We start from the raw sequence: 25,176 nt of genomic DNA on the forward strand, positions 1-25,176 counted from the left end.
TTTGAGTTTTAAAGCATTCTCTCAGTCTTTCAGTTTAGCACACTGAAAATACTATGCATCCTAAATACTCAAAAACATTGCAACCCGTGTTTACATAGACAATATTATTCTATTTTTATTAAAACAAACTTCCCTTAAAAAGACATCATAGAAGCTGACCATATTGCAATGTCAGATCTACAGAGTATGTCCATGATTCATATCTATGTGGTTCCTATTGCAAAAGATAGACAGTATTTGGTCTCATTAAAATTTAAATGAGATCCAAGTTTAAAATTGGAATACTCCATGTTCCTTTTATAGTTTTGTTAAAATAGTGAACCTTATTAGGTTTTTAAAACTTAGAAGGAAAGTACGAAATTCACTGTAAGAGGCAATTTACTTAAAGTGTCAAAAATTGTATTTACTAGCATAAGCATGACATTAGACAGCCAGCATTTCCCTCTGGGGTGGCAGGAGGACCCGGAGGAAGACCAGTGCTTTGCTAGCATGGACTTGGGCAAGGTGCGGGGGAGGGTTTTACACATTTCATCTCATGTCATCCTAAGAACCGTTCTGAAGGGTAGTCATTTTTATCCTCATTTTATAGATGACTGAGATTAAGAGAACTGTCCAACCAAGACTGCAGAGCTGGGATATGAAACGAGGCGGCCCCTTAACACTACCCTGACTCAGCCTCCTGACTCAGCACTGGGAGACTGTGAAATCATGGACATTTCCTCAGGTTACTTCAAATATGAAATAATATTTATGCTCCTTCCCAGGCCTGAAATACTATTCCTCTTCTTAAAAGGAGTTGCTGTGTTTAACATGTTTTACCTGTACCTTTGAACATTTAATGGTCAAATCTTTTTGGAAAACAGGTACATGTAATAAACTGGAAGTGTGGGGTCTCTGCAGCTGTGCAGTGCACACCAGTCTGCCTTATCGTCTCATGGCACATTACGGTGGCCAAGTTAGTTGCCCATTCCTGGTGCTTTGAGGCATGATTTATATTATATATCCCATCTCCTGAAACTACAATTCACAACACAAGCCCAGAGCTGTTAAGTACTATAAGTTGAATAAAAGATGGATTACATACATCCCCCCAGTTGACCAAAGTGTAGTACCAGCCTATTTCTGAATTCTCTCTGCTAAGCGTTGGGAATTTTTGAACAACTAGGGAAGAGAGTTTCAAGCAGGAGCTCCTTGAAAAAGTAAAAAATATTTTCCCTTTGTGAATGGGGCCAAAACATACATGGGTTTCTCAATATGGGACGAACCACCCTGCTGAAAGACCGTACAACCTTGTAAACTTAAGGACGGTGAACAGATTTGCTCTGGCCTCTTTCCTTTCCTTTTGTAAAATGCAATAAAGGAACTCAACTGTAGTTTAAATCTACAAATGCTCAGCAGTCAATCTCTGCACAACAGTGTGGAAGGCACCAGAAGTTGGGCCAAGAACACTGAACTCACAAGGGGTTCTCGGGAGGTCCACCTGGAGAACCACTGGATGAGGGACAGAGAGTTGATGCCAAAGTCCCATTTGAGAAGACCATGAAGAATGAGTACAATTTTAATAGGTGTATGACTGGGGTTTGGTGTGAGGGAAGGTCTATTTTAGTGGCAGCTTCTGAGTGAGAGGAAGTTCCAGCAAAGGACAGGAGTCAGCCAAGTGCCCAGTCTGTCCTGCGTTCAGGACCATGGAGAGGTACAGTCCTGGGTAAGCTGAAGGGGTAGTCAGGGGCCATATGAGACGGTGACCTCAGGCAAGATGATCTCATGAGAAGAGGCTGGAGCCGAAGCCAGGCCCGTGTGGAGCAGCACATGGTGACTGTGGGGAGCAGGAGCCCAGGAGGGGCTGAAGCTCCGACCTGAGTCACTGAGAGAACGACTCTCTTGGAGGAGAGTGGGGAGGAAGTGAGAGAGATGATGGCGGGAGTGGAGGTGGGGGCGGCATGGAATCCTTCCCAACACAGACCACCAGTAGATCCACAGTAAGGAGAAATGATAAGCAAGAGACTCGACAGTCTGGGCCCAGTGCCCCCACCGCGTGCTCCCTGGCAGAACTTCCCATGGGATGGCAGGAAGCTGCATCAAAGCCTCAGCCCTTCTGTTTGGTATCTAGACAAGTGGGGGCACTGGGCAGATGGGTGGGGAGGGGGAGGATGGTCCAGAAGATGGTGTTATGCCCACCTCCAGCATAAAGGGGTTTTACTTCCTCTATGTGAGTGCCAGCAAGGAACCGGTTAGAACCCAATGGTGTAACTGCATGGCAGTGACAAGGACCTAACCTGACATGACCCGGTGCTCACTGTAATATAATTGGCACTGCAGCTTAGGCCCCCCCATGGGTTTCTCTGTGTGTATCATGGGTAAGGACATGTGCAAAGGGGATAAACATGACTGGGCATTCCAGGGGCAAGAGCTGTCAATCAAAAGATCACCTCTAAGTGAGGGTAAAAGAGGAGGGACAAAGACCATTGCTATCTGCCCTTGGATCAGCCTGCCTCCTGTTCTTAGGGGTGTACTTTCCCTTCCCTAAATAAATCCTTTACAATCTTTTCTGCACAAACCACCATCTACCGTCTGTATTCTTAGCTTTCGAGTAATACAAGAACTGGGGTCTTTTCCCTGCCCCTTTGGGAGTAACACCTCCTTTCATTCCAGCCTCAGGAACTAGCTGTTTAAAGGCCAAAGAAGCAAGGCTGCTTTGAGGCCCTTCAATCTTGAATTCTGGCAGAATCATCTTTATACAATGGGCTGAATCTGTGCGTGTGTACGGATTAGGGTTTCCTCCAGTTCCAAACTCTGTGTCTTTCGTTATTTTTTTTCCAAAATATATCATCTGAGCATTTTTAAAGTTGCTAAGTCCCTTAAAATGACTACCTAGTACACATGGCAAGATGCTATGTGGAACATTCACTGCTGTATTATTTCTCACACTCACTTTTGACCTCAGGAGACTCCCATCATCAAGAAGCAGAGCGTGAGGCTAGCACCTCCCCAAGACGGGGAGGAGAGAGGAGCCAGGGAACAGAGAGGGTACATTCCTGGGCTTTAAAAAGCAATGTCTAAGCAAAAGGCAGAGAGAGTCAACAGACCTACAGCTGAACAAACTCTTCTTCCTGCCCCTTCTGGGTAAGAGAAAGCTTCTCCGAGGAGGGAGGATGAAGGAACAAGGAGAAGAAAAGAGAGTGTCAGAAAAGATTCAAGTTCCAGCTCACTTTGGGCCAAGCCTGGGGTGGGGGCTGTGAGATGGGCAGAGTGGCTGATGGGATTCTCTCTATGTCTGGGGGTTCAAGAGTGGTAAGTCTGGGGCCTGGTCCCCACAGGGAATTCTGGGGGGTCAGCCATGCAGAAGTGCCCTGTGTCATATGACACAGGATGGAACAGGGCAGTAAAGATGGCTTCCTGGGGTGTCAGAGCAGCAGGGCTCTGCTCAGCTCCCACATCTCCACGTCTGGAGAGGTGGGGAAGAACAGGCCAGACCTCCTAGACCCTGGGGAGGTGAATGGACAGAGTAAGTGCTACAGAGGTCCTGCCTTCATGTAAAGGGGACACAGGCCCGAATGGAAACGTGGGCTGTGATTTGCCTGTAGGCTAACTGATTATGTTTTCTGATGTGTGAAATAGGGTCTCAATAGAAAAATTAAGCTCAGTTTTGGGGAAATGTTTTACAGACAGGTTTATTTTTCCCCCCCGAATTTGTGATCAAAAAAGAACATATGCATTTGGTTTAGTTCATATCGCCTGGCCCCTGCCAGGCCTAGTTTTTCCTGGGATATGCTACCATCACTAACAGAGTCGTACTGGCTCCCGTTATTCCTACTAGAGGGAACGTTTTTCTCTGAAAGTCAGTTCTCTTGAAGAAGCTCAGAATTCTCCAGGAGAAAATACTGTGGTGGGAAAATACTACATTCAGCACTACAGATGCAAAAGCTAACCAAGCTACGGGAGTTTGGCAGTGCACAAAGTACTGCTGTATCACCACAGCATGAGCCAGAAGTGCGCATTTACAGGTCAACACAGGCAAGATCACGTTCCAACACAGCCACCTGGCCCTCTAAGATAACAGTTCCCACCTTTGTTCACACAGAAAATGATGCTCATGCACTAGATACAGTCTTGGGAGCATGTCCAGGTTTTGACAAAATTCTCTCTTCCCCAACACTTTTTTTTCCCCTCAGAACATTCAGGCAATACACGACCCTAGCTGTTGGTTATGCATAATGGAATGAAGTCTGGTTTGCAGATGAGGACATCGAAGTGGAAGGGGCTGGTACCAGTTTTTTATGACTTGATAAAGCAACCAATAGTCCAAGTTTACCTGCAGCATTTAAAAATGTATGACTTCTATAATATGGAGAAAAACCATTTTGTATTAAGATGAAAGAAAACAAAAACTTTGGCTTTTTTATTTGAAAGTGAGATAATTCATAGATAGTAACCCAAATTTTCCCATATGCATCACAGTGTATTCTCTAGTATTAGTAGAAACTAATCATTCTTTATAGGGAAACTTCAGCATTCACTGACAACAATTAAGATGCTATATATATATAATATATAATATATATTTTATATATTTATGTATTATTTTAAATAAAAATACATGAATCAGTAAATTTTTAAAAATTAGACAATATTACAAACTGTAGGTCTAAGAGATATATTACATGTGAACAGTGCTAAATGGTTTGTTTAAATATCCAGAGATCGCTGACATCAAGCCAAGTCTCAAACCCAACACTCCCTTCATTAAAAGCAATTTCTATTAGGAGTCACAATAGAACTTGAAATTGCTTATCTATGTATGTGTTCTGTTCTCACTATTATAAAGCCAATCAACAATCATTTTAGCTTCATGATTATGTTATGAACTTACCTTATGCCAAAATAGCAGGCGTAGAGCATGGTCAACAGACAGTTTTGAACATCTTAATAACAAAGCCATCTTTTTTTCGCATCTATGCTGATGGTGTAAATGGCCCCAAACTGTCAGTAACTCTTCCAAAGCACATTTAATAAATGTGGAGACATGGACTAATATTACAGTAAATCAATTCACATCTCCTATGTTCACTATACCTGTTAACTCTACAAAAAAATGTGAATTAAGGAAGCCAAAGTGAAAACAGTACCCAGAAATAATTCTGAATTAACCAAAGTAGTAAAATAGAACATTATACTCTAGAGTCATACACTCATACATATGTTTAAAGCACAATCACTAATTTTTTTCCCTGAATTGTCCAGGTTTAGCTAAAAACTTACTATTACTGTTGAACTTTGGTCCTCTTTAACAGAAATTAGAAATATTAATTCACATAATTTTTTTCTCAAACCATTACTGTAAAATTTTATATCTTAAGAATCCATAAATTTTACATTCCTTGAGAAACAATATATAATATTGTTTTAATCAAATTTACTAACTGTAAAGAAGTATCTGTGTCAGAGTAAAGGAGATAAGAAAAAGATACGCTTTACTCTCTTGTATCATTAGGTGTAGGGCTCACATAAGTATGTATGTAAAACACAATTACTACTTTTTGTTAGTAGGTATGCACTGTCAGCCTCAAAATTCAACTGGCTAACATTCCTACAAGGCAAAAATGCAGCTTTTAGAAAAACAACCTACACTAGCTCATTAAATAAGTGAACACAGAAAGCATTTAGACTCTGTTAACTTGCCAAACTAATAATGGTGGAAAATGAAACACAACTCTCCTGCTCTTTGTAGGAAAATTACCTCCCAAGCATCATTCAGACATTTCAGGCCCAACCATCAACCTTCTCCACCCACGTGCATCTGACATCAACTTGACCTAACGGGTACTACCATGGTGTCTGAGACTGTGAAGAATCACAGCAGGGAGGCTGTGGGCCTGCCACCCTGTCACTACCTTGGCCTCTAGCTCCTTAACGTGGGCCCTGAGCTTGAGGGGTGGCACTTTCAGAAGCAGGTCAAGAGGCAGCAAAGCTGAAGAAATAAAAGGGGGAAAGATATGAGACTTTAACATACAATACATTGAATTTCAGGGAGGTATGGATGATTTTACTGCCACCAACACTAAATTACCTGGTCTTGGTCTTGATCCTATTCCACCAGTGAAGTCTCTGAAAACAGAATTAGAAGGATTTATTCGACTTGGATTGTGACTAACATTTACTGAAAACCTATACCCCACTATGGTTCACGTGTGAACATAAAGGTACTTTTCTCTGAGGATGCTCTCAAGAGTTCAATAAAGAGTGAAAATAAACATATTTGAAACCAGAGCAGAGCAGACACTCTATGACCAAGGCCTCTTCCTGCCACAGTTGTTCATAAGCTCTAAGAATGATTCCAAGCCTAAATCTTACTACCTTGAGTGATTTTCTTGTCACATTTAAAATCAAAACAACTCATTTTGTATTAGAAAGAAATGACATTTAAAATTTTACATGTAATATTTTCCATGCTTTAGTTCTGCTGTCTTGAAGAAGAAATTATCACTATTCCTATAAAATGAGATGAGTTTTGCATTTAAGATGACTATATTTTTCCTTAATTCTCCAGTGTTATTAACATCATTCATTTGCCCTACCCTAAAATTCTCGATTTCCTGATCATTTTGCAACTTGGTGTCAGCGCATTCCACCTAGTGGAAGAGGCATTAGACCCTACAAAGGGGAGCCATGAATAAACTTCAACCTTGTTTTTTTCTCTACTGTAATCAAGTCAATTTATTTTTCTTTTTAAAATTTTTAATAGACTTTATTTTTTTAGAGCAGTTTCAGGTTCACAGCAGAATTGAACAAAATACAGAGCTCACACATTGCCCTCCCCACCCACACGTATATACTCCCCTTCCCTCAATATCCCTCATCAGTGAGGCATATTTGGTACAGTCGATGAATGAACATGGGTACATTATTTTCAACCAAAGTCCATAGTTTACATCAGGGTTCACTCTTGATGTTGTATATTCTATGGGCTTTGACAAATGCATAATCACATGTAGCCACCACTATAGTATCATACAGAATAATTTCATTGCCCTAAAATCCCTTGTGCTCCATCTATTCATTCCTCCCTCCCTCCCTCTCCCCAAACCCCTGGAAACCAGGATCTTTTTATCGTTTCTGTAGCTGTGCCTTTTCCAGGATATGATTTGGTTGGAATCATACAGTTTGTAGCCTTTTCAGACTGGTAGAGCCAATTTCTTATCAGTTTTTTTTTTTTTTTAGTGAGAGAAGAATCACCTATGCCCTGACAAGTTATGAGAAACATATTTCAACTTAATGCAATGCAACAAAGGTGCATCAAATATCTGAGTGGAGTGGCAGATGCCTACACAAGCAGTGCACTGAACCTCTGTCCATATATGGACCACATCTGCTTCAGCTCTCCACTCCTCTGGGGCAAAGGGCCTGTGCAGGGAGGAGGGAAAAAAATGCACTTACAGGAAGAGAGCCAGCCTAAGCTTGACCCTCAGGACTTCTGCTATGGCAACTTGGGAGCGGACCCCACCCCTAACAGGGCAGTGATGGCCACTGAGCCAAGAGGAAGTCCTGCCTCAGATCTGGTGCCAGCTCTAGCTCTTCCATCTCCAGCCCCACCTCCTACCAAGGTGATAGCTACCAGTACACCCTGAGGAAAGGGGTGAGTTGCAACAACATCAATTCCAGCTCTCCCATAAGAGGCCCTGGGCACATGCAGTTTGCATGGAGATGGTCCCACACAAGAACACCCATCTCAAGACTGCAGTGGATAACTGTCTCATCTCAGTTTGTTGAGGCAGAGAGAAAGTTAAGCAAACTAAAAAGTCAGAGGAACTACTCTCGATTAAAAAGCAAAAGGAACCCTGTGAAAATAAATAATGAAACAGAAATAAACACTAAATCAGATATAGAATTCATATGTAGGTAATAAAAAAGTTAACTGAATAAAGGAAAATAATTGAATTCAACACTGAACATTTTAACAAGAAATTAGAAATATAAAAAAAAGACTCAACCAGAAATGAATGACTCAATAGCTTAAATAAAAAAACACACCAGAAGAAATAAACAACAGACTTAGTGATACAGAAGACACATAAATGATCTGGAAGACAGAATAATGGAAATCACTGTATCAGACAGCAGGAAGAAAAACACATTTTAAAGAAGAGTGTAATTTAACAGATCTCTAGTATAAAATTAAGGATTCCAACTTTCACATTATACGGGTTCCAGAAGGAAGGGGGGGATCAAAAAATACTTGAGGAACTTATAGCTGAAAACTAAAAAAGTGAACAGATATTTAGGTACAGGAGCACACAGAGTCTCAAACGAGATGAAACGAAACACCAAAACATAGCATAACTAAAATGGCAAAAGTTAAAAATAGAGTTTTCTAAAGGTAGCAAGAGAAAAACAGTCGTATACAAGGGAATACCCATAAGGCTATCAGCTAATTCTCTGCAGAAATTTTGCAGGTCAGAAGAGAGTGGCATGATATATCTAATGTACTGAAAGGGAAAAACCTGCAACCTAGGGTACTCTGCCCAGCAAGATTATCATTTAGAATAGAAGGAGAAATAAAAAAACTTCTCAGACAAGCAAAAACTGTAAGAATTCAGTAATACTAAACCTACCCTAAAAAAAATGTTGAAGGGTCATTTCTAAATGGAAAAGATGCAAGAATCCACCAGAAAAGGAAAATCACAATAGGGAAGGCAAATAAATAAAAGGATTGATGATACTTAAATAAGAGAATACAACACAGATTCAAAAAAAAATAAATTATTTTTGTGAAAGCAATTATAACTACAATTAACAGCAAAAGGATAAACACGAATATGTAAACTAGGACACCAAAATACATAATTTGGGGATAGGGTGGTAAAAATGTAGATCTTTTAGAATGTGTTTGAATTCACATGACCATCAGTTTAAAAAAAGTAGATACAGTTATGGGTCAACAAACTTGAAAACCAGGGTAACCACTAAATGAAAACATACAGAAGATTCACAAAAACCAAAAAGAAAGGAACTCAAGCATAATACAAAATGAAACCATCAAACCATAAAAGGAAAAACAAAATGAAGAAATGATGAAAGAAGAATTACAAAGTCAAACAGATAACAGGGTTTAACATGAAAAAAGCACATACCTATCAACAATTACTATAATGGCAATCGATTAAATGCTTCAATCAAAAAATATACAGTGGCAGATTAGATTCTTAAAAAAGGACCAACAATATGCTGCCTACAAGGGACTCACTTCAGGGTGAAAACCATACAGACTGAAAGTGAGGGGATGGAAGAAGGTATTTCATGCAAACAGAAACTACAAGACAGTGAAGGTAGCGATACTTATATCAGACAAAACAGGCTTTAAAACAAAGTTCATAAAGAAAGGCAAAGAAGGATATTGCACAATGGTAAGGGGTCAATAAAAGAAGAGGATATTATACTTGTTATGATATATAGACCCAATTTAAGAACATCCAAATACAAATACTAAAAACAAATACTAACAGACATAAAGGGAGAAACGGACAAGAAAACAATAACAGAAGACTTTAACACCCCACTGACATCAATAGACAGACCTTCCAGACATAAAATCAATAAGGCAACAGAGGGCCTAAAGGACAAAATAAGCCAGTTGGACTTAACTGATATCTTCAGGGCACTATGTCCAAAAAAGCCCAGAATACACATTCTTTTCAAGACTGCATGGAACATTCTCTAGAATAGACCAAATATACTAGGTCACAAAATAAGCCCCAACAAATTTAAGAGGATAGAAATTGCAAGCATCTTTTCTGACCACAACAGTATGAAACTAGAAATCAACCACAGAAAGAAAGACAACGGGAAAAAATGAACACATATACACTAGATAGCATTCTACTACAAAACCAATGGGTCAATGATGAAATCAAAGAAGAAATCAGAAAATACCTCGAGACAAATGACAACGAAACACAACCTCACAAAATCTCTGGGATGCAGCAAAAGCAGTTCTAAGATGGAAGTTCATTGTAATGTAGGATTTCCACAAAAAAAAAGGAAAAATCTCAAACAACCTAATATACCACGTAAAAGAATTAGAAAAAGAAGAACAAACAAAACCCAAAGTCAGTATAAGGAAGGAAAGAGTAAAGATCAGAGAGGAAATAAACAAAATAGAGATAAAAAAATACAAAGGATCAATAAAACCAAGAGCTAGGTTTTTGAAAAGCCAAACCAAATGAACAAGCCTCTAGACCAGCTCACCTAGAAGAAAAGGGAGAGGACCCAAATAAAATAAGAAATGAAAGAGGAGAAACAACAACTGATACCACAGAAATAGGAAAAAAAACTGTAAGAAAATACTACAATAGTTACATGCCAACAAATTAGACAACCTAGAAGAAGTGGGTAAGTTTTTAGAAACAGCCTGCCAAAACTGAGTCAAAGAGAAACAGATTAATTTGAATAGACCAATCAGTAGAAGTGAAATACAATCTGTAATAAAAACAAAACTCCCTGAAAGCAAAATCCAGGGCTGAACAGCTTCACTGGGAAATTCTACCAAATAAACAAAGAAGAACTTATATTTATCCTTCTGAAACTTTTCCAAAAGATTGAAGAGGAGGGAACACTCCCAAAGTCATGCCATGAAGCCACCATCATTCTGATACTAAAACCAGACAAAGACTACAAAAATAAAGAAAATTATAGGCCAGTATTTTTTTATGAATATAGATACAAAAATCCTCAACAAAATATTAGCAAACTGAATCCAACAGAAAGAGGATCATACACCATGATCAAGTTGGATTCATTCCCAGGATGGTTCAACATACACAAATCAATCAATGTGATACAGCACATTAACAAAAGACAAAAACTACATGATCATCTCAATAGATGCAGAAAAAGCATTTGATAAAATTCAACATTCGCTGATGACAACTCTCACCAAAGCAGGTATAGAGGGAACAAATCTCAACATAATAAAAAGCCATTTACAACAAACCCAGAGCCAACACTACACTCAACAGTGAAAAGTTGAAAGCCTATCACTAAATTCAAGAAACAAGATGAGGATGCCCATTCTCACCACTTCTACTCAATATAGCATATAAAGTCCTTGCCACGCCAGTCAGACAAGAAAAAGAAACAAATGTATCCAAATTGGAAGGGAGGGGGTAAAACTCACTATTTGTGGGTGACATGGTACTCTATATAGAGAAACCTGAAGACTCCACACAGAAATCATTAGAACAAATGGATTCAGCAATGTAGTAAGGTACAAGATTAATATACGGAAATCTGTTGCACATCCTTACACTAACAATACAATAGCAGAAAGAGAAAGTGAAAAAACAATACCGTTTAAAATCACACCAGAGTATATATCTGGAGGGAACTCTAATGCAAAAAGATACATGCCCACCAATGTTCATAGCAGCACTGTATACAACAGTCAAGACATGGAAGCAACCTAAATGTCCATCAACAGATGACCAGATAAAGAAGTTGTAGTATATTTATGCAATGAAATTACTCTGAAATAAAAAAGAATAAAATAATGCCATTTGCCAGCAACATGGATGGACCTAGAGATCATCATTCTAAGTGAAGTAAGCCAGAAAGAGAAAAGAAAAATACAGTATGATATTACTTATATGTGGAATCTAAACAAAAAAAGAGGAAAAAGGACACTACGAACTCATCTACAAAACAGAAACAGACTTGCAGACTTAGTAAACAATCTTCTGGTTACTGGGGAAAGGGGGTGGGAAGGAATAAATTTGAGGGTTTGAGATTTACAAATGCTAGCCACTGTATATAAAAATAGACTTTAAAAAAGTTTCTTTTGTACAGCACAGGGAACTATGTTCAATATCTTGTAATAATGCTTAATGGAAAAAAATTAAAATGAATATATGTACATATATGCATGACTGGGACATTGTCCTGTACACCAAAGATTCACATTTTAATTGATTGTACTTCAATGAAAATAAAATAAAATCACACCAGATTATAAAATAGAATAAAATATAGCTAGGTATAAACTTAACCAAGGATGTGAAAGACCTATATGCTAAAAACCATAAAGCACTGATAAAGGAAATGCAAGATGATACAAAGAAATGGAAAGATATCCTATGTTCTTAGATTGGAAAAATTAATATTGTCTAAGGGCTGTACTACCCAAAGCATTCTACATATTTACTGTGATCCCTACTGAAATACTCAGAACGTATTTCACGGAACTAGAACAAACAAACCTAAAATTTGTGTGGAATCACAAAAGACCCAGAATTATCAACGCAATCCTGAGGAAAAAGAAGAAAGCTGGAGGCATAATCCTTCTAGACTCCAGACAATACTACAAAACTTCAGTAATCAAAACAGCCTGGAATTAGCACAAGAACAGACATATAGCTCAATGGAACAGAATAGAGAGCCCATAAATAAATCCACAATTGAGAAAAGAGTGGTGCTGGGAAAACTGGACAGCTACATGTAAAAGAATGAAATCAGAACAATCCCCCAGACCATGCATAAAAATAAACTCAAAGTGACTTAAAGACATAAATATAAGACATGATACCAAAAAAATTCCTAGAAGAGAACATAGGCAGAATACTCTTTGACATAAATTGTAGCAATATCTTTTTGGATCTGTCTCCTAAGGCAAAACAAAGAAAAGTAAAAATAAACAAGGAACATGATCAAACTTAAACGCTTTTGTCCAGCAAAGGAAACCACAGACAGACAAAATGAAAAGACAGCCTATGAAATGGGAGAAAATATTTGCAAATGATATGACCAACAATGGGTTAATATCCAAAATATACAAAAAGCTCGTAATACTCAGCATTTTTTAAAAAGCACAAACAACCCAATTAAAAACAGGAAGAGACCAGAATAGACATTTTTCCTAAGGAGATATTCAGATGGCCAACAGGCACATGAACAGATGCTCAACACCGTTAATCATCAAACAAATGCAAATCAAAACCACCATGAGATATCACCTCGCACCTATCAGAATGGCCATTATCAAAAAGTCTACAAATAACAAATGTTGGACAGGATGTGGAGAAAAGGGAAACTTCATAAATGATTTTAGGAATGTAAATTGGTGCAGCCCCTATGGGAAACAGTATGGAGGTTCCTCAAAAAGCTAAAAATAGAAATACCATGTGATACAACAGTTCCATTCTTGGGTATGTATCCAGAAAAAAAAACATTGAAAAAATACATGCATCCCAATGTTGAAAGGAACAGTATTTGCAATAGCCAAGCAATCCATCAACAGATGAATGGATTAAGAACATATGGGGGGGGTGTGTGTGGGGGGTGTATATTCACATATATGAATATTATTCAGCCATAAAAAAGAATGAAATTGTGCCACTTGCAGTAACATGCATGGATGTGGAAAATATTATGCTTAATGAAATAAGTCAGATACAGAGGGACAAATACTGTATGCTATCCTTTTACGTGGGATCTAAAATATAATATAAACATTTATGTAAAACAGAAACAGACTCACACATATGGAAAACATACTAGTGGTTACCAAAGGGGAAAAGGAAAGGGGAGGGGTAAATTAAGGGAATGGAATTAAGAGATACAAACCTCTATGTATAAAATAAACAATAAGGACATATTGTATAGCACAGGGAATTACAGATATTATCTTGCAATAACTTGAGAAGTAGTACAACCTACAAAAATACTGAATCACTATGCCGTACAGCTGAAACTAACACAATATTGTAAATCAAGTGTACTTCACTTAAAAAGATACTTTGTTTAAGAAAAAATGTGCTACTGGGTATGTGTGAAATAGACCTCTCTGGCTAGGCTGAGTTGCTTTCAACTTTGCTGCCCCTTCATAGAATTCTAAGTTACTCTTTAAGAAACTTCAGGGAATCTTTAAAAATAACTATCACATATTCATTTATTCATTCATTCAAAAATATTTAGTAAGCGCCCACTGTGTGTAGGCAGTGTGCTAGACACTGGAGATGGGGTGCTGAAAAGAAATAGTTTCTATAATCTTGGAAGTTACAAGATTGCACAGGTCGAGCAGAAAAACTGTTCATATCTCTGGGAATTATATCACAGATCACAGGAAAACAGTAATCTGTAATTTCAAAATAGATCAAACTCTTAATCAGAAAGGACAACTTTTAACGATAAAGTTGTTTAGTCCACAAGGGTGGACAAAAGATGGAAATTATTATGCAGAGCCTGAGGACAGTCTGCCTCTAGACTGGACCAGATTGAATGTTTATGTCCAATAAAACATTATGGCTGCAGAGAGTAGTTTCCATGACAACGCAAGCTAGAAAAGATAGAAATGGTTTAACACAAAGAAGACATTCCAGAAACGTTTTATGGTGAAAAAGCTTATCATAATGAAGCTTGTGTCCTCTGAAAGTTTTGAAATGGGCATTGACCAACAGCACTTCAGACTGATAAAACAGAATTTCAGAGAAATGGAAGGTTAAAAAAATTCTGAAAGGTCATCACTTCCAACTCTCTTCAGCCGTGGTGCGACTTTATGCAGAATTCATAAGCCACACCAGAAACTGAAGCCCTGACTATGAGTGTTAGCCTACGACTCCCACCCCAGACCACTCCATGTAAGGTGGCAATTGGAGGTACTAGCTTTGTAATGTTTATAACCAAGTTTGCAATGATTGTTTCAATGGGAGGTAGATTATCTGGATAATTATCTTGTCAGGGGAGTCTTGGTCATGAAGGAGATGGAATCTAGAACTTGATACCTCATAAATTCTTTCAAATATCTCTCCGAAAAAAGGAAATATTTTCACATGCATTGTGAGTGCAGCACATCATTTAATTCAATTTTGTAAAGCAGTCAACACACTAACGCTGATAAAAAGAAGAGACATTTAACCTTATGAAATGAGAGTCGTGGCTTACACATTAAGATGATGCAACCACACCATCTGAGCTAACTAGGGTTTTAGAGCAGGAGAGTCTCTTTCAGGTGGTGATGCTCATAAACACATCCCGTGTGAAGAAGTGACACTATGGAGAGTTGACTTCTCCGGCTCAGTAAGGGCCTCTTATCCACCTATAACGTTAATGGAGCTGGTACCACTACAGGAAGGGGTATGGCACTCCTGTGGCTCTCCACCTGTCCTCCACTGACAGCTAGAAACTAATAAGCAATAAGCCAGGGAATTTTAGAACTGTCACAGAAAAGGAATACAACGGTCTTACTGACAGTAAATTGTTGTTGTAAAACTGCTTGATTGTGACATTGGTGGATAGGCCAGGTCAATTCTGGCAAGTATTTATTCAACTTAAATGAAACTAGATCTGGGCTTTGAAAAGGGAGTTGAGGGGAGAGAACAGCATCAAGTCAAAATAAGCACGATTCTGCTACCGAGAGGCCAGATCCCAAGGTCCTGAGGTTACACAAGGTCTTTCGAGTCACATGTATGATACTGGATGGTCACAAACGTTCACAATCATTTTTATACACGAAGCCTGGAGTCAGGGTCACATCTTTGAATACAGTTATGCATACCCTGATTTATCAAAGAAGCTGTGAACCGCAGGCATCTCTGATACCCCAAATATCCCATGTCTAAAACCAGCCTGCCTGTGCTACACTGTTGCCTTGGCAACAGGATGCAAACATGCATGGAAAAATCTTATTGCCTGAGCAACAGGATCTTTAAAAAGGTCTTAATCTGTGACTATGGCAAAGGCTGTAGGTTTAAGCCAGTAGGTAATGTTTTAGTCATATTACAGAGAGAGACACAGAATTTACACTAAGATAACAGTCATTTATCCATTAAATGACAAGTATTTGTGACCTGGGGAATGCAAAGATGGGCCAGCCATAGTCTGCTTTCTGCCAGCACATGGTAATAAACACTAATTGATGAATCAACTGATGTTCTTAAGAGGATCATAATACAGTGACCAAAGCTTACTGGGACTTGAGTGCATGTATTAAAGAGGCTGCAGCCTCTGTGTGTATTACCAAATTTTACTCTGTAGAATAATTTCTTGTAAATTGAAATAAAGTGCTATGATACACTGAATTAGAACTATCAACACATATATCAACTAAGTGAGACTATAAAACCCAGACAGAAACTGATAAAGACAAAGCCCATTTGTAATTTTCCCCTAGCAAACTGAGGCAGGAAATTTTACATCATTTAGATCATTGAAAATGATTAAAGTTGTAAATTTCAAAGACCATCCTAATTGTTGAACTTTTAAGAACTTTTTTCATGACACAGACATCAACTCAGCTTTTGGTTAACTCTGTCTATATGCAAATAAAAAATCAAGTAAACATTAACAATAAGGATATTTATTCCACATAATTATTGTAAAATAGATAATATTTTGTGCTCATTAAGACTTTGACCATGAAAAGTCAATTCCATTTTCCTTCTTAACTTCTTCTAATTTTGGAGATGTACATATCAAAATAAGAGACGATTTCCATAAATACTATAATTAACTTCAACATGTGAGTTCAAATCTCTCAAACTGGGAATGTAAAAATGCTACAACCGCTTTAGAAAATACTTTGAGAGTGTCTTAAAAAGTTAAGCATACACCTACATATGACCCAGCCATTTCACTAATAGGTATTTACCCCAAAGGAAAAAAGTGTATGTCCATACAAACACAAGCGTTCATAGCAGCTTTATGTGTAATAGCCAAATACTGGAACTCAAATGTCCATTAACAGATGAACGGATAAACAACCCATGGTATAGCCACACAATGGACTAATACTTAACAGTGAAAAGGAATGAACTGTTGATACACAAAACAACACAGACAGATTTTGAAATAATCATCCTGACTGCAAGAAGTCCAGACAAATGACAGTATGTACTATATAATTCCATGTATATTAAATTATAAAACACAAACCAATCCACAGTGCAGCAAGCAGACCAGTGATTGCCTGGGGTGGGGGTGAGCAGCAGGAGCAAAGGGGACAAATGGGCGCCAGGACACTGTTGGATGGATATGTTCACTATCTTAATCGTGATTTCACAGGATGTGCATACTCAGAACATCTATTTTCACACTTTAAATAAGCGCAGTTTATTCTGTGTGAATTTTACCTCTTTGAAGCTGTTGAAACCAAGTAATTTCTCCCATTCTCATTCAAAAAATTTATTCAAAAAGACCATCAAAAGATCTGCGTGCATTCATTAAAAGCAATATTATAAGAAGCATACCATTAAGTTAATTTTCATCTGCCTTTTGTTACTTAATGGATGGAACTTAAAAGTAAGGGAGATGAAGTTATCTTACAGTCCTGTATCTTTAGGAGTGCTAACCAGTTAGCCCTCGAGAGAGTATGAGTGACTGTAGTTAAATCAGCTACTTGGTGACAACTCAAATTGATAAAAATTTGTAGGAGTATCCCAAGGGACACTATTTACAACTCTGCAATCACATGTGAAGAATAAAGATGTAAAATCAAATCTCTGTTCTTGCAAACCAAAGGCATAACTAAAAGCAAATTATCCTGAGTGAATACTGAATGACCTGTTTATTGTCAGGAAACGTGGGTGACCTGGAAATTCTCCACGGGCTACTCATATACTATTAGAAAAGCTACACTGACACCTCCAGGTCTTCTGGGAATGGCTGCTACATAACATCCTGATACAGGAGACTTAGTACCTGAAACCCTGGGAATGGAGATTGGAGACTCTGCTTTGAATGAGTGAAAGGCTGCAATTCCAGAGCCAAGGAATGCAGCACTTGCCACTGATTCGATACCTCAGCTTTGCGTATGGCTTCCAGTACTTTTGGAGATTTAGGGACGAAGAGTTGAGATCTGGGAGGAGGTTGGCAAGAAAAGGAGCCCAAACAAATCATTTTCTGGTTTCAAGTGACTTCTGCTAAATAGTTCATAGAAGGAATATGGACTTCTAAGAGCTGGAGCCTCTTTCCAGGCCTTGCCATTAATTATATTCCTGAAAAAATTTTACCAACTGACAATGTCTTTGATCGCATCACCAGGGTGCCTTCCAGTTCAATATCAATTTTTCTTTCATCAGCCTTGAGAATCCAGTACTTCCCGGAGGAGGCAGGAGTTCCCCTTCCTAGTTCCATTTGCTAATGTTGTATCCATTTGCCTGGTCCATTTGCTCAAGAGAGTCTATCTCAAGTGGCTAGGGAGGTGTCTTGGTTCTTTAGCAGGCAATTGGCTTAAAGCTAGCTCCTGGTATCTGAGATGACCGAAGCTGAGTGTATATGCTTACATTTTCTCTCTACACTGTTCAGCCTGAATCAAGACTGAATTCTAAATCCTGGAAGTTGTGCTCAGATCAAGTGTGCTCCTCTCTGTGGCTTCTTCTCATTGGGACCAACTCCCTTGTCCTAGGGGCCAATGAGGCTCCTCCTGGGTCTCGTCATAACTGATTTCCCACTGAATGCGTGGCACAAAATAGCCAAAAGTATCCACAGGCTTTATTTTCCATTTATCTTTATTATATTTTGTAGCTCTGCCATCTTCTTTCGGATTCTAACTTTACATTTAGCTTTTAAATACAGTGCGGGAGGGGTTTATGTTTTATACCAATAAACCAAGAAACCCAGGATAATTCTAAATAAATTAGGTTGCAAATAACTTCAGCCTTATTTAATGCCTTTTAAAGAATTATAAATGTATGTTGGAGTGGTCTCCTTTTAATTCATAGAAGCTCTAGGGGTAACCTGGAAGGAAGTCAAAAAGTTACTCACATTCTCTCCTCTTATTTGGTATGAATTGTAGGCTATCTCTTGCCATGTATTTTCTTGTCATTCTGCCTGTGTCTCCCCTACACTGTGAGTTCCCTGAGAGGTGATAGCATGCCTTAAACCAGCCTGTGCTCCGTGATGGGTGTCACACTGGCCCACAAACGGCGCAGCTTTAGCTCAGATTCTATTCACCAGTTCACATATGCACATGCCTTCTGACTCTTCAGCCTCAACACTGGGGCCATTTCCCCCTGTTGACTTGGTCATTAACCCAAGTTAAAGCCCACTCTGTAGTGTCCCTGTTTCTGTGAGCTTCAGATTACACTTCCGCTTTCTGTTAATTCTAGTTTATTCAATTTGCTAGAAATGTTTAGACAATGATGACCTTTTAAAGTCTATTTCAAGCTCTGACATGCATACTATATATGTTTCTTTTGTTTTTGAAGGGTTGGATTTCAACTGAACTCTTGCAAATAAGACAACTTTCCATGCATCCTTTCAGGTAAAAAGGACTAGAATTATTTGGCAATGCTAAGATTCCTAAATTCACCTGACTGAAAATTTCCAGCTTAATAAAAATTTCTCTTAACTGGGGAATGCACTCATATGTCATAATTTATTTTTGTACTAAAATACTTGTTTTCTATCTCTTCTATGTACTTAAGCAACTTTGTATTACTGAGTAAAGTATCCAATAATACAGAAAAAAGTCTTTTGAAGATGTTCTAAAAAATATAAATAATCACAAAACTTAAAAGGGAATATTTAGATTCCAAAGTGCACTTGTTAATTCTTTTAGGGGAGGACATGGAACCCTCTCTCACGTGCAGACAGACCAGCTCACAGAAGTCTACTGAACTCACAATGTGGTCGAGGTACAGAAACTCTGGTGCCGGAGTTGAGGACACAGCTACTCCATGGTGCCAATCAGACCCCCAGCTCCATGGCCAAGCTCACATCTCCCACTCCTGTCCCCTTACTTGCTGGGCTGAGCCAGCAGCAGCTCCCATGTTCCAGGCTCCTGCGTGTGGCGTCCTTGTCTGCAGCAACTGGAAGCAGAGCTGCTGGGTCAGGGATGGGGACCCAGAGATGGGGGATCTTCTAACTCAGGCCCAGTCCCCATCATCACTTATTCTGGTTCCCTTGAGGGGCTGGACTGTCTCTCTCCCCACTGCTCTCTGTCTTCTAACCACTGCTTCTCCGCACCTTGGCCCACTGAAGAACACTGTGGGCTCCTACGGGATTCCTTGCTGACGTAACTGGTATATTTCACACTCTGATACATTTTTTGGATTTTGCTACTAGCAACACTGGAAAAGATTTAGGAAATAAAAAGGCTGTACCCTAACCCTTCCTGACTTTCACTTGGAAAAGATAAAGTTATCAGTGAGGTGGTATCTTTGACCCAACAGAATTGATTTTCCATGTGCGCCTTCCTTTGCCGCCTAACTGAAGGCCTCGGGACTTTGCCAGGCAGGTTCTCCATCCTGAAGTTCATTTCCACGATGCTTTTCCCAGCACCCTCGAACCCAGCACTGATTGTGGCCCCATCTGGACTGCTCGGCATGCACACAGCCCCTGGAGGGACCTGAAGGGACTCGGCCCTCCCCACAGCAGTGACAGGGCCTGATCCAAGCCAGGCCGACCGGACTCTCTCGCATTGGATCCTAAGAGAGGTGACAGAGAGAAGGAACAAATGAGCTGGGAGCTCGTTTGGCCCAGCGTCACAGCCTTCACAATTCTTCCAGGAGTGCCTCCTCCACAGGCTTCCTGGGCTGACCTGGCTCCTGCCCATTGGTAGGTTGATTCTGTGGGTTCCTAATTCTGTGAGCCCCCATGGCCTTCTAATGAAGCCCGTTACACAGGTCAGCCCGAGTCAGGATCTCCTGCTGCACCCACAAAGCCAGACTGGTAAAGCAGATCCACAGCCTCAGCCTTTTATCACCAGCCCTCAGCCACTGCCTCGGCCAGCATCACCCGCGGCTCCACGCCTGCGGGCTGTCACCACCACTGACACGGACCCAGCCTGCACTTGTGCCGCAGACCCGGAGCTGCGGGCAGCCCTTCCACCTCTCCCTGCTTAGTCTCCTGCCACCTCAGTACCGGCTCTTCATAGTTGACCATACTCCTGAGTCTAGATCATCCTCTCGGCAGCAGACCTGGAACTTCACGTAATAAATAGAAACCACCAAGCGTAATCATCCTCTTCTTTGCCTCCTGAGCTGAGTGTTATCTTTGCCTCCCTTTCTTCAGACACAGATGAAGTGTTGTCCCTCCTGCCTTCCCAGGCCTGCTCTCTGGCTCCAGCTGCTCAGTTCTCCTCTGTCTTCAGTCTCCCCTCAGGCCACTCACCCACAGTCATCCTGATTCTAGAAGGCCTTTCCCATCAAACATTCCCCACCAGTTCACGGCCCAGCTCACACCTCACCTTCTCCAACTTGCTCCTCACCCCTGCCTCTGCAATTCACAAAAACCACCAGTCAGGGTTCTGCTCCCACCAACCTCACCTAAGGCCACTGAATTGCTCTTGTGAAGGTCACCAGGGACTTGCAAAAAGCCAGATCAGAGAGTTTCATTTTAGTCCTTAGCCCAAGAGACAACTGTGGCAGATAGTGCTAAGTTGCTGCAAAATAAAAATCTTTTAGAACCAAATGCCCCAACTGTCCTCATTCTACCTTGCAGCTAAATGTGTTCACGTGACTAAGTCCTGGTCAGTGACCAGAAGGGAAGGGAATGACATCTGGGTCACATCCTTAAAAGGAATGGCATTTCCCGACTTCCACATCCCACTGCCTGCCACCTGGGTTGTGGCTGTGACACAGTCCACCTCTGACACATCTGCCATGAACGTGAGACCTACACCCTGGGGATGTGGAAAAACAAGACGTAAGGAGCCAGGGCCCCAGTGATCTCAGGAAGCACAACTGCCCTACCTCCCTGAGCTCAGCGAGACTGACTGAGGGGCTGAGGTTAACAGGGCCAGTTCAAGCCCCAAGCCCCAGCTTAGTACCCCTCCCAGTATGCTCCATGGTAGAGTCAGCTCTGGCAGGGTAGGCTTCAACAGCCTCCAGGACCGCACGCCCATGGTAGCCTCTGCTATCGGGTATCAGTCTAGCCACCAAAACCTCAGCTCGGCAGAGTCTAGAAGCAGAAACTGACAGGTATATATAGAATAGATAAACAAGAGAAGATTATACTGTACAGCACAGGGAAATATATACAAGATCTTGGGGTAGCTCATGGTGAAAAAGTATGCAACAATGAATATATGTATGTTCATGTATAACTGAAAATTGTGCGCTACACTGGAAATTCACACAATGTTGTAAACTGACTGTAACTCAATAACATAAAATTTTAACAAAAATTTAAAAAATAAAAATAAAAATATTTCCAGGAGCTCAGTGTGTACATACTTACTTTGTTTGGGATTGTCCTTCTCCTCCTGAAGCACTGAAACTTATCTTTAAAGTGCCTGAAACAAGAAAATAAAAATATCTTCACATTTTCCTGCTGCAAATGTTTTATTTATTTCCTCATTCATTTGTTTAAATAATCTCTAAGCAACTGTACCTACTGTGAAGACTGTCCTCCCTTAGGAAAGCATCAGCTGAAATATCATGTTGCAAATTACTATTTACTTGACAGGTTTTTTAAGGGTCTATCCCTAAAGAAAAGGTGCTAAACAAAGAAACTCCATTATTATCAGCTAACAAAGTACAATAAAGTATTTATGTCAGAATCATCCTAAATCCCTTGCCAAGCAGCGATAAGTAACCACATGCAAATTAAGGGTCCAGCTTTCCCTTCCTCACTTCCCCACCGACCCCTTGTCCTTGTTACTGGGGATGGACCACCCTGAGTTCATCTCAAAACAGTCAGTGATTAATTGCTTCCAGGTCTTGCTACATATGTTTAAATGCATGAGTATTCTTATTGCAAAATATTTATGTTTTCCCAGTTGGAAATCAAGATATTTTATTTAGCAGCCTGGAATTTATAGGGAAAACAGAACAGGGTGTTGGAAATCGTGACTGTCCCAGAAAAACCAGAACATCTATTCTCCATTTTGATGAACCAATTAATTTTGGAAAGGGATGAAGAATGAAACAAAATCCTTAGGCTTTTATTCTGATGCTCAGAGAGAACATCCTAAACCTTCTTTTACGAAATGTTCGCAGTGTAGTCACTGACGAGACGGGATTATTTACACTTAATCAATTTCAGAGTATTTCTACTTATCCTCTTTAATATTCCATCAACTTACTCTTTAAAAGAATCATTCTTATCTCTCCATTAACTATTTTAGCTGGTCTTTTCTTTCAGTTTCAGATTTGTTGGGTGAGATTTGTTGAGTCAACTGAATCCTATCTTTCTCTAAGGAACATTCTTTACACTCTATTTAAATGTATCTTGACTATTTTCTTTACTGTTTCAATTTAAGAGTAAAGATTCAATTTTACTGAATTTACCTAGCATTTTCCTGTAATTCTACACAATTAAAACATTTATTTTACTTTAGAGTTTTAAGTATAATACATCCCTTTGCATTACTTTAAATAAAGTTGTATGAAACAGTCTACACCAAGACGAATTTCTTCTCCAGGTTTCTAACCTCCAATCAACAGACTCATAGAAGGTCACCTCCATTATTCCTTGGGTTGTTAAGTCTGTTTCCAAATAAGTTATCTCCACTCCCCAGTTAGAACCTGCATTTGCTGCAAGAAATAATGAAACAATTCATTTGACAGGAGGCAGTGGAAGACCACAGTGCTGTTGGCCTCTGGGCTTTGTCAGAGTGACAGACACACATGTCCTAATAAATGTGCACTGCACCTAGGAAGCAAACCACTCAGTTATATGTGTGGTGACAACTACCTGACTCCTGGGTACCAGTCCCAAACCACTACCTTCTGGAACCCTACAAACAGAAAAAGAAGCCTTACTGAATGTAGATTCCTTCAAAGGGCTTGAACTGGAGATGCTGGAGTTATCCAAAATGTCCAATTCATCATCGAGCTCTGAATATATATCTGCACATTAATAAAAAATAAAAAGTAAATGAACCTTGAAACAGAAGGGAGTCAAGGGTTCATTCATGCTATAACCTTTTCACTAGAAATACCTTTGTCAATATTTTCCAGGTTGAAAGTATCATCTGACAAGATTCCATCACAGGCCCTATCTTCGTCCTTCCCACAGGGGGCCTGGAAGCCCTCAGGGAGCAGGTCTGAGCTTTCTGAAAGCTCACTTTTCAGGCTGCCTGCTCCACTGCTGCTGCTACTCAAGCTTGCCTTCTCAAAGGTATCCTGAAAGAGAAATTCTGTTTTTAATACCCACTTCTTTCTTTCTTCTGTGGGACCTAAACCTCATTAGAATATATCTTAAAAGGGCTAAAGTATCATTACAAATATTGGTGCAGAAGTCACATCAGTGGGTCCACTGACACATATGCTATAAAGTTCATGGAGTCCATGATGACAAAAAAAAGTGGGTCTGCAAGCTACCACTGGACAAAAAAGAATGGGTGTGGCAAAGTGTTTAGTAGCAAAGGTCTGTGCTGTCTGGTGAAAGAAAAGTTAGCACTAAGGAATAGATGTGCAGAACAATTCTGGACGTAGGTGGCCAAGATGCAAGAGTAGAAATGTGCTGGGCTCACCTCCTCCCTCAGGCATACCACAATGCCAAGCACTTACAGAGCAACTGGTGGTGAGAAAAACTAGAATCCAGAAGAAAATATGTTCTACAACTAAAGGTATAAAGAAGGGGCAGTTGGATCAGGGTGACAGACTAGAAGGATGTGGAACTCATCTCCTCACATAAATACATCAAAAACACTTCTACTTTTGGAATATAGTGCTCACAGAATGCTTAACTCTGACAGAATATCTCATACAATCAAAACTTCTCATATGAGACAGATCACCATGTAACTGGGTGGGACAAAAAAAAAGAATCGGGATGGCACCTGTGCCCCTGGGAGGGAGCTATGGAAGAGGGAAAGTTCCCTCACCTTTGGAAGCCTATTCACCAGTCGGGAGACTAGCTGGGACAGAAGGGAACTTCAGAGGCTCAGAGGAGAGAGCAGTCCTCGATATGCAGCAGACAGAACAGGGGGCCCAGCACAGAGGATGTGTGCCATCTTGCTCATTCTCCAGCCTAAGACACATGTCCACTAGTGTGTGGTGGCTAGGTGCTGACCTGGGCTTCAGAGGAAAGACTCCAGGGAGAGAAGTGGGGTTGGCTGGGTGGAGACAGCCTGAAGGGGCTGGAGTGTGGTACAGGCCACAACTGAGAGAGTGTGAAAGGGAGCCTGCATCTGCCATAAAGAGCCCCACAGTTAACAAGCACACACAAAGGGAGGGGCAGGACACTGACTGCAGCAGAAAGAATGAAAAAAGATGAAGGCAATATAAGAGACCCATGGGAAAA

At 40.0% G+C, this 25,176-nt stretch overlaps 1 protein-coding gene across 1 annotated transcript in view; it reads right to left on the reverse strand.

Moving 5' to 3' along the window:
* LOC140686654 (serine/threonine-protein kinase Nek10-like) overlaps positions 1–25,176 on the reverse strand; it is a 70,107-nt gene that overhangs the window by 26,097 nt on the left and 18,834 nt on the right. Inside the window, 5 exon segments of the mRNA XM_072940857.1 lie at positions 5,828–5,968; positions 6,068–6,105; positions 22,165–22,219; positions 23,691–23,777; positions 23,870–24,053. Of these exon segments, the coding sequence (XP_072796958.1) occupies positions 5,828–5,968; positions 6,068–6,105; positions 22,165–22,219; positions 23,691–23,777; positions 23,870–24,053 (505 nt within the window).

This window comes from Vicugna pacos, chromosome 17 (genome assembly GCF_048564905.1).
Source record: "Vicugna pacos chromosome 17, VicPac4, whole genome shotgun sequence".
Lineage (NCBI taxonomy): Eukaryota > Metazoa > Chordata > Mammalia > Artiodactyla > Camelidae > Vicugna > Vicugna pacos.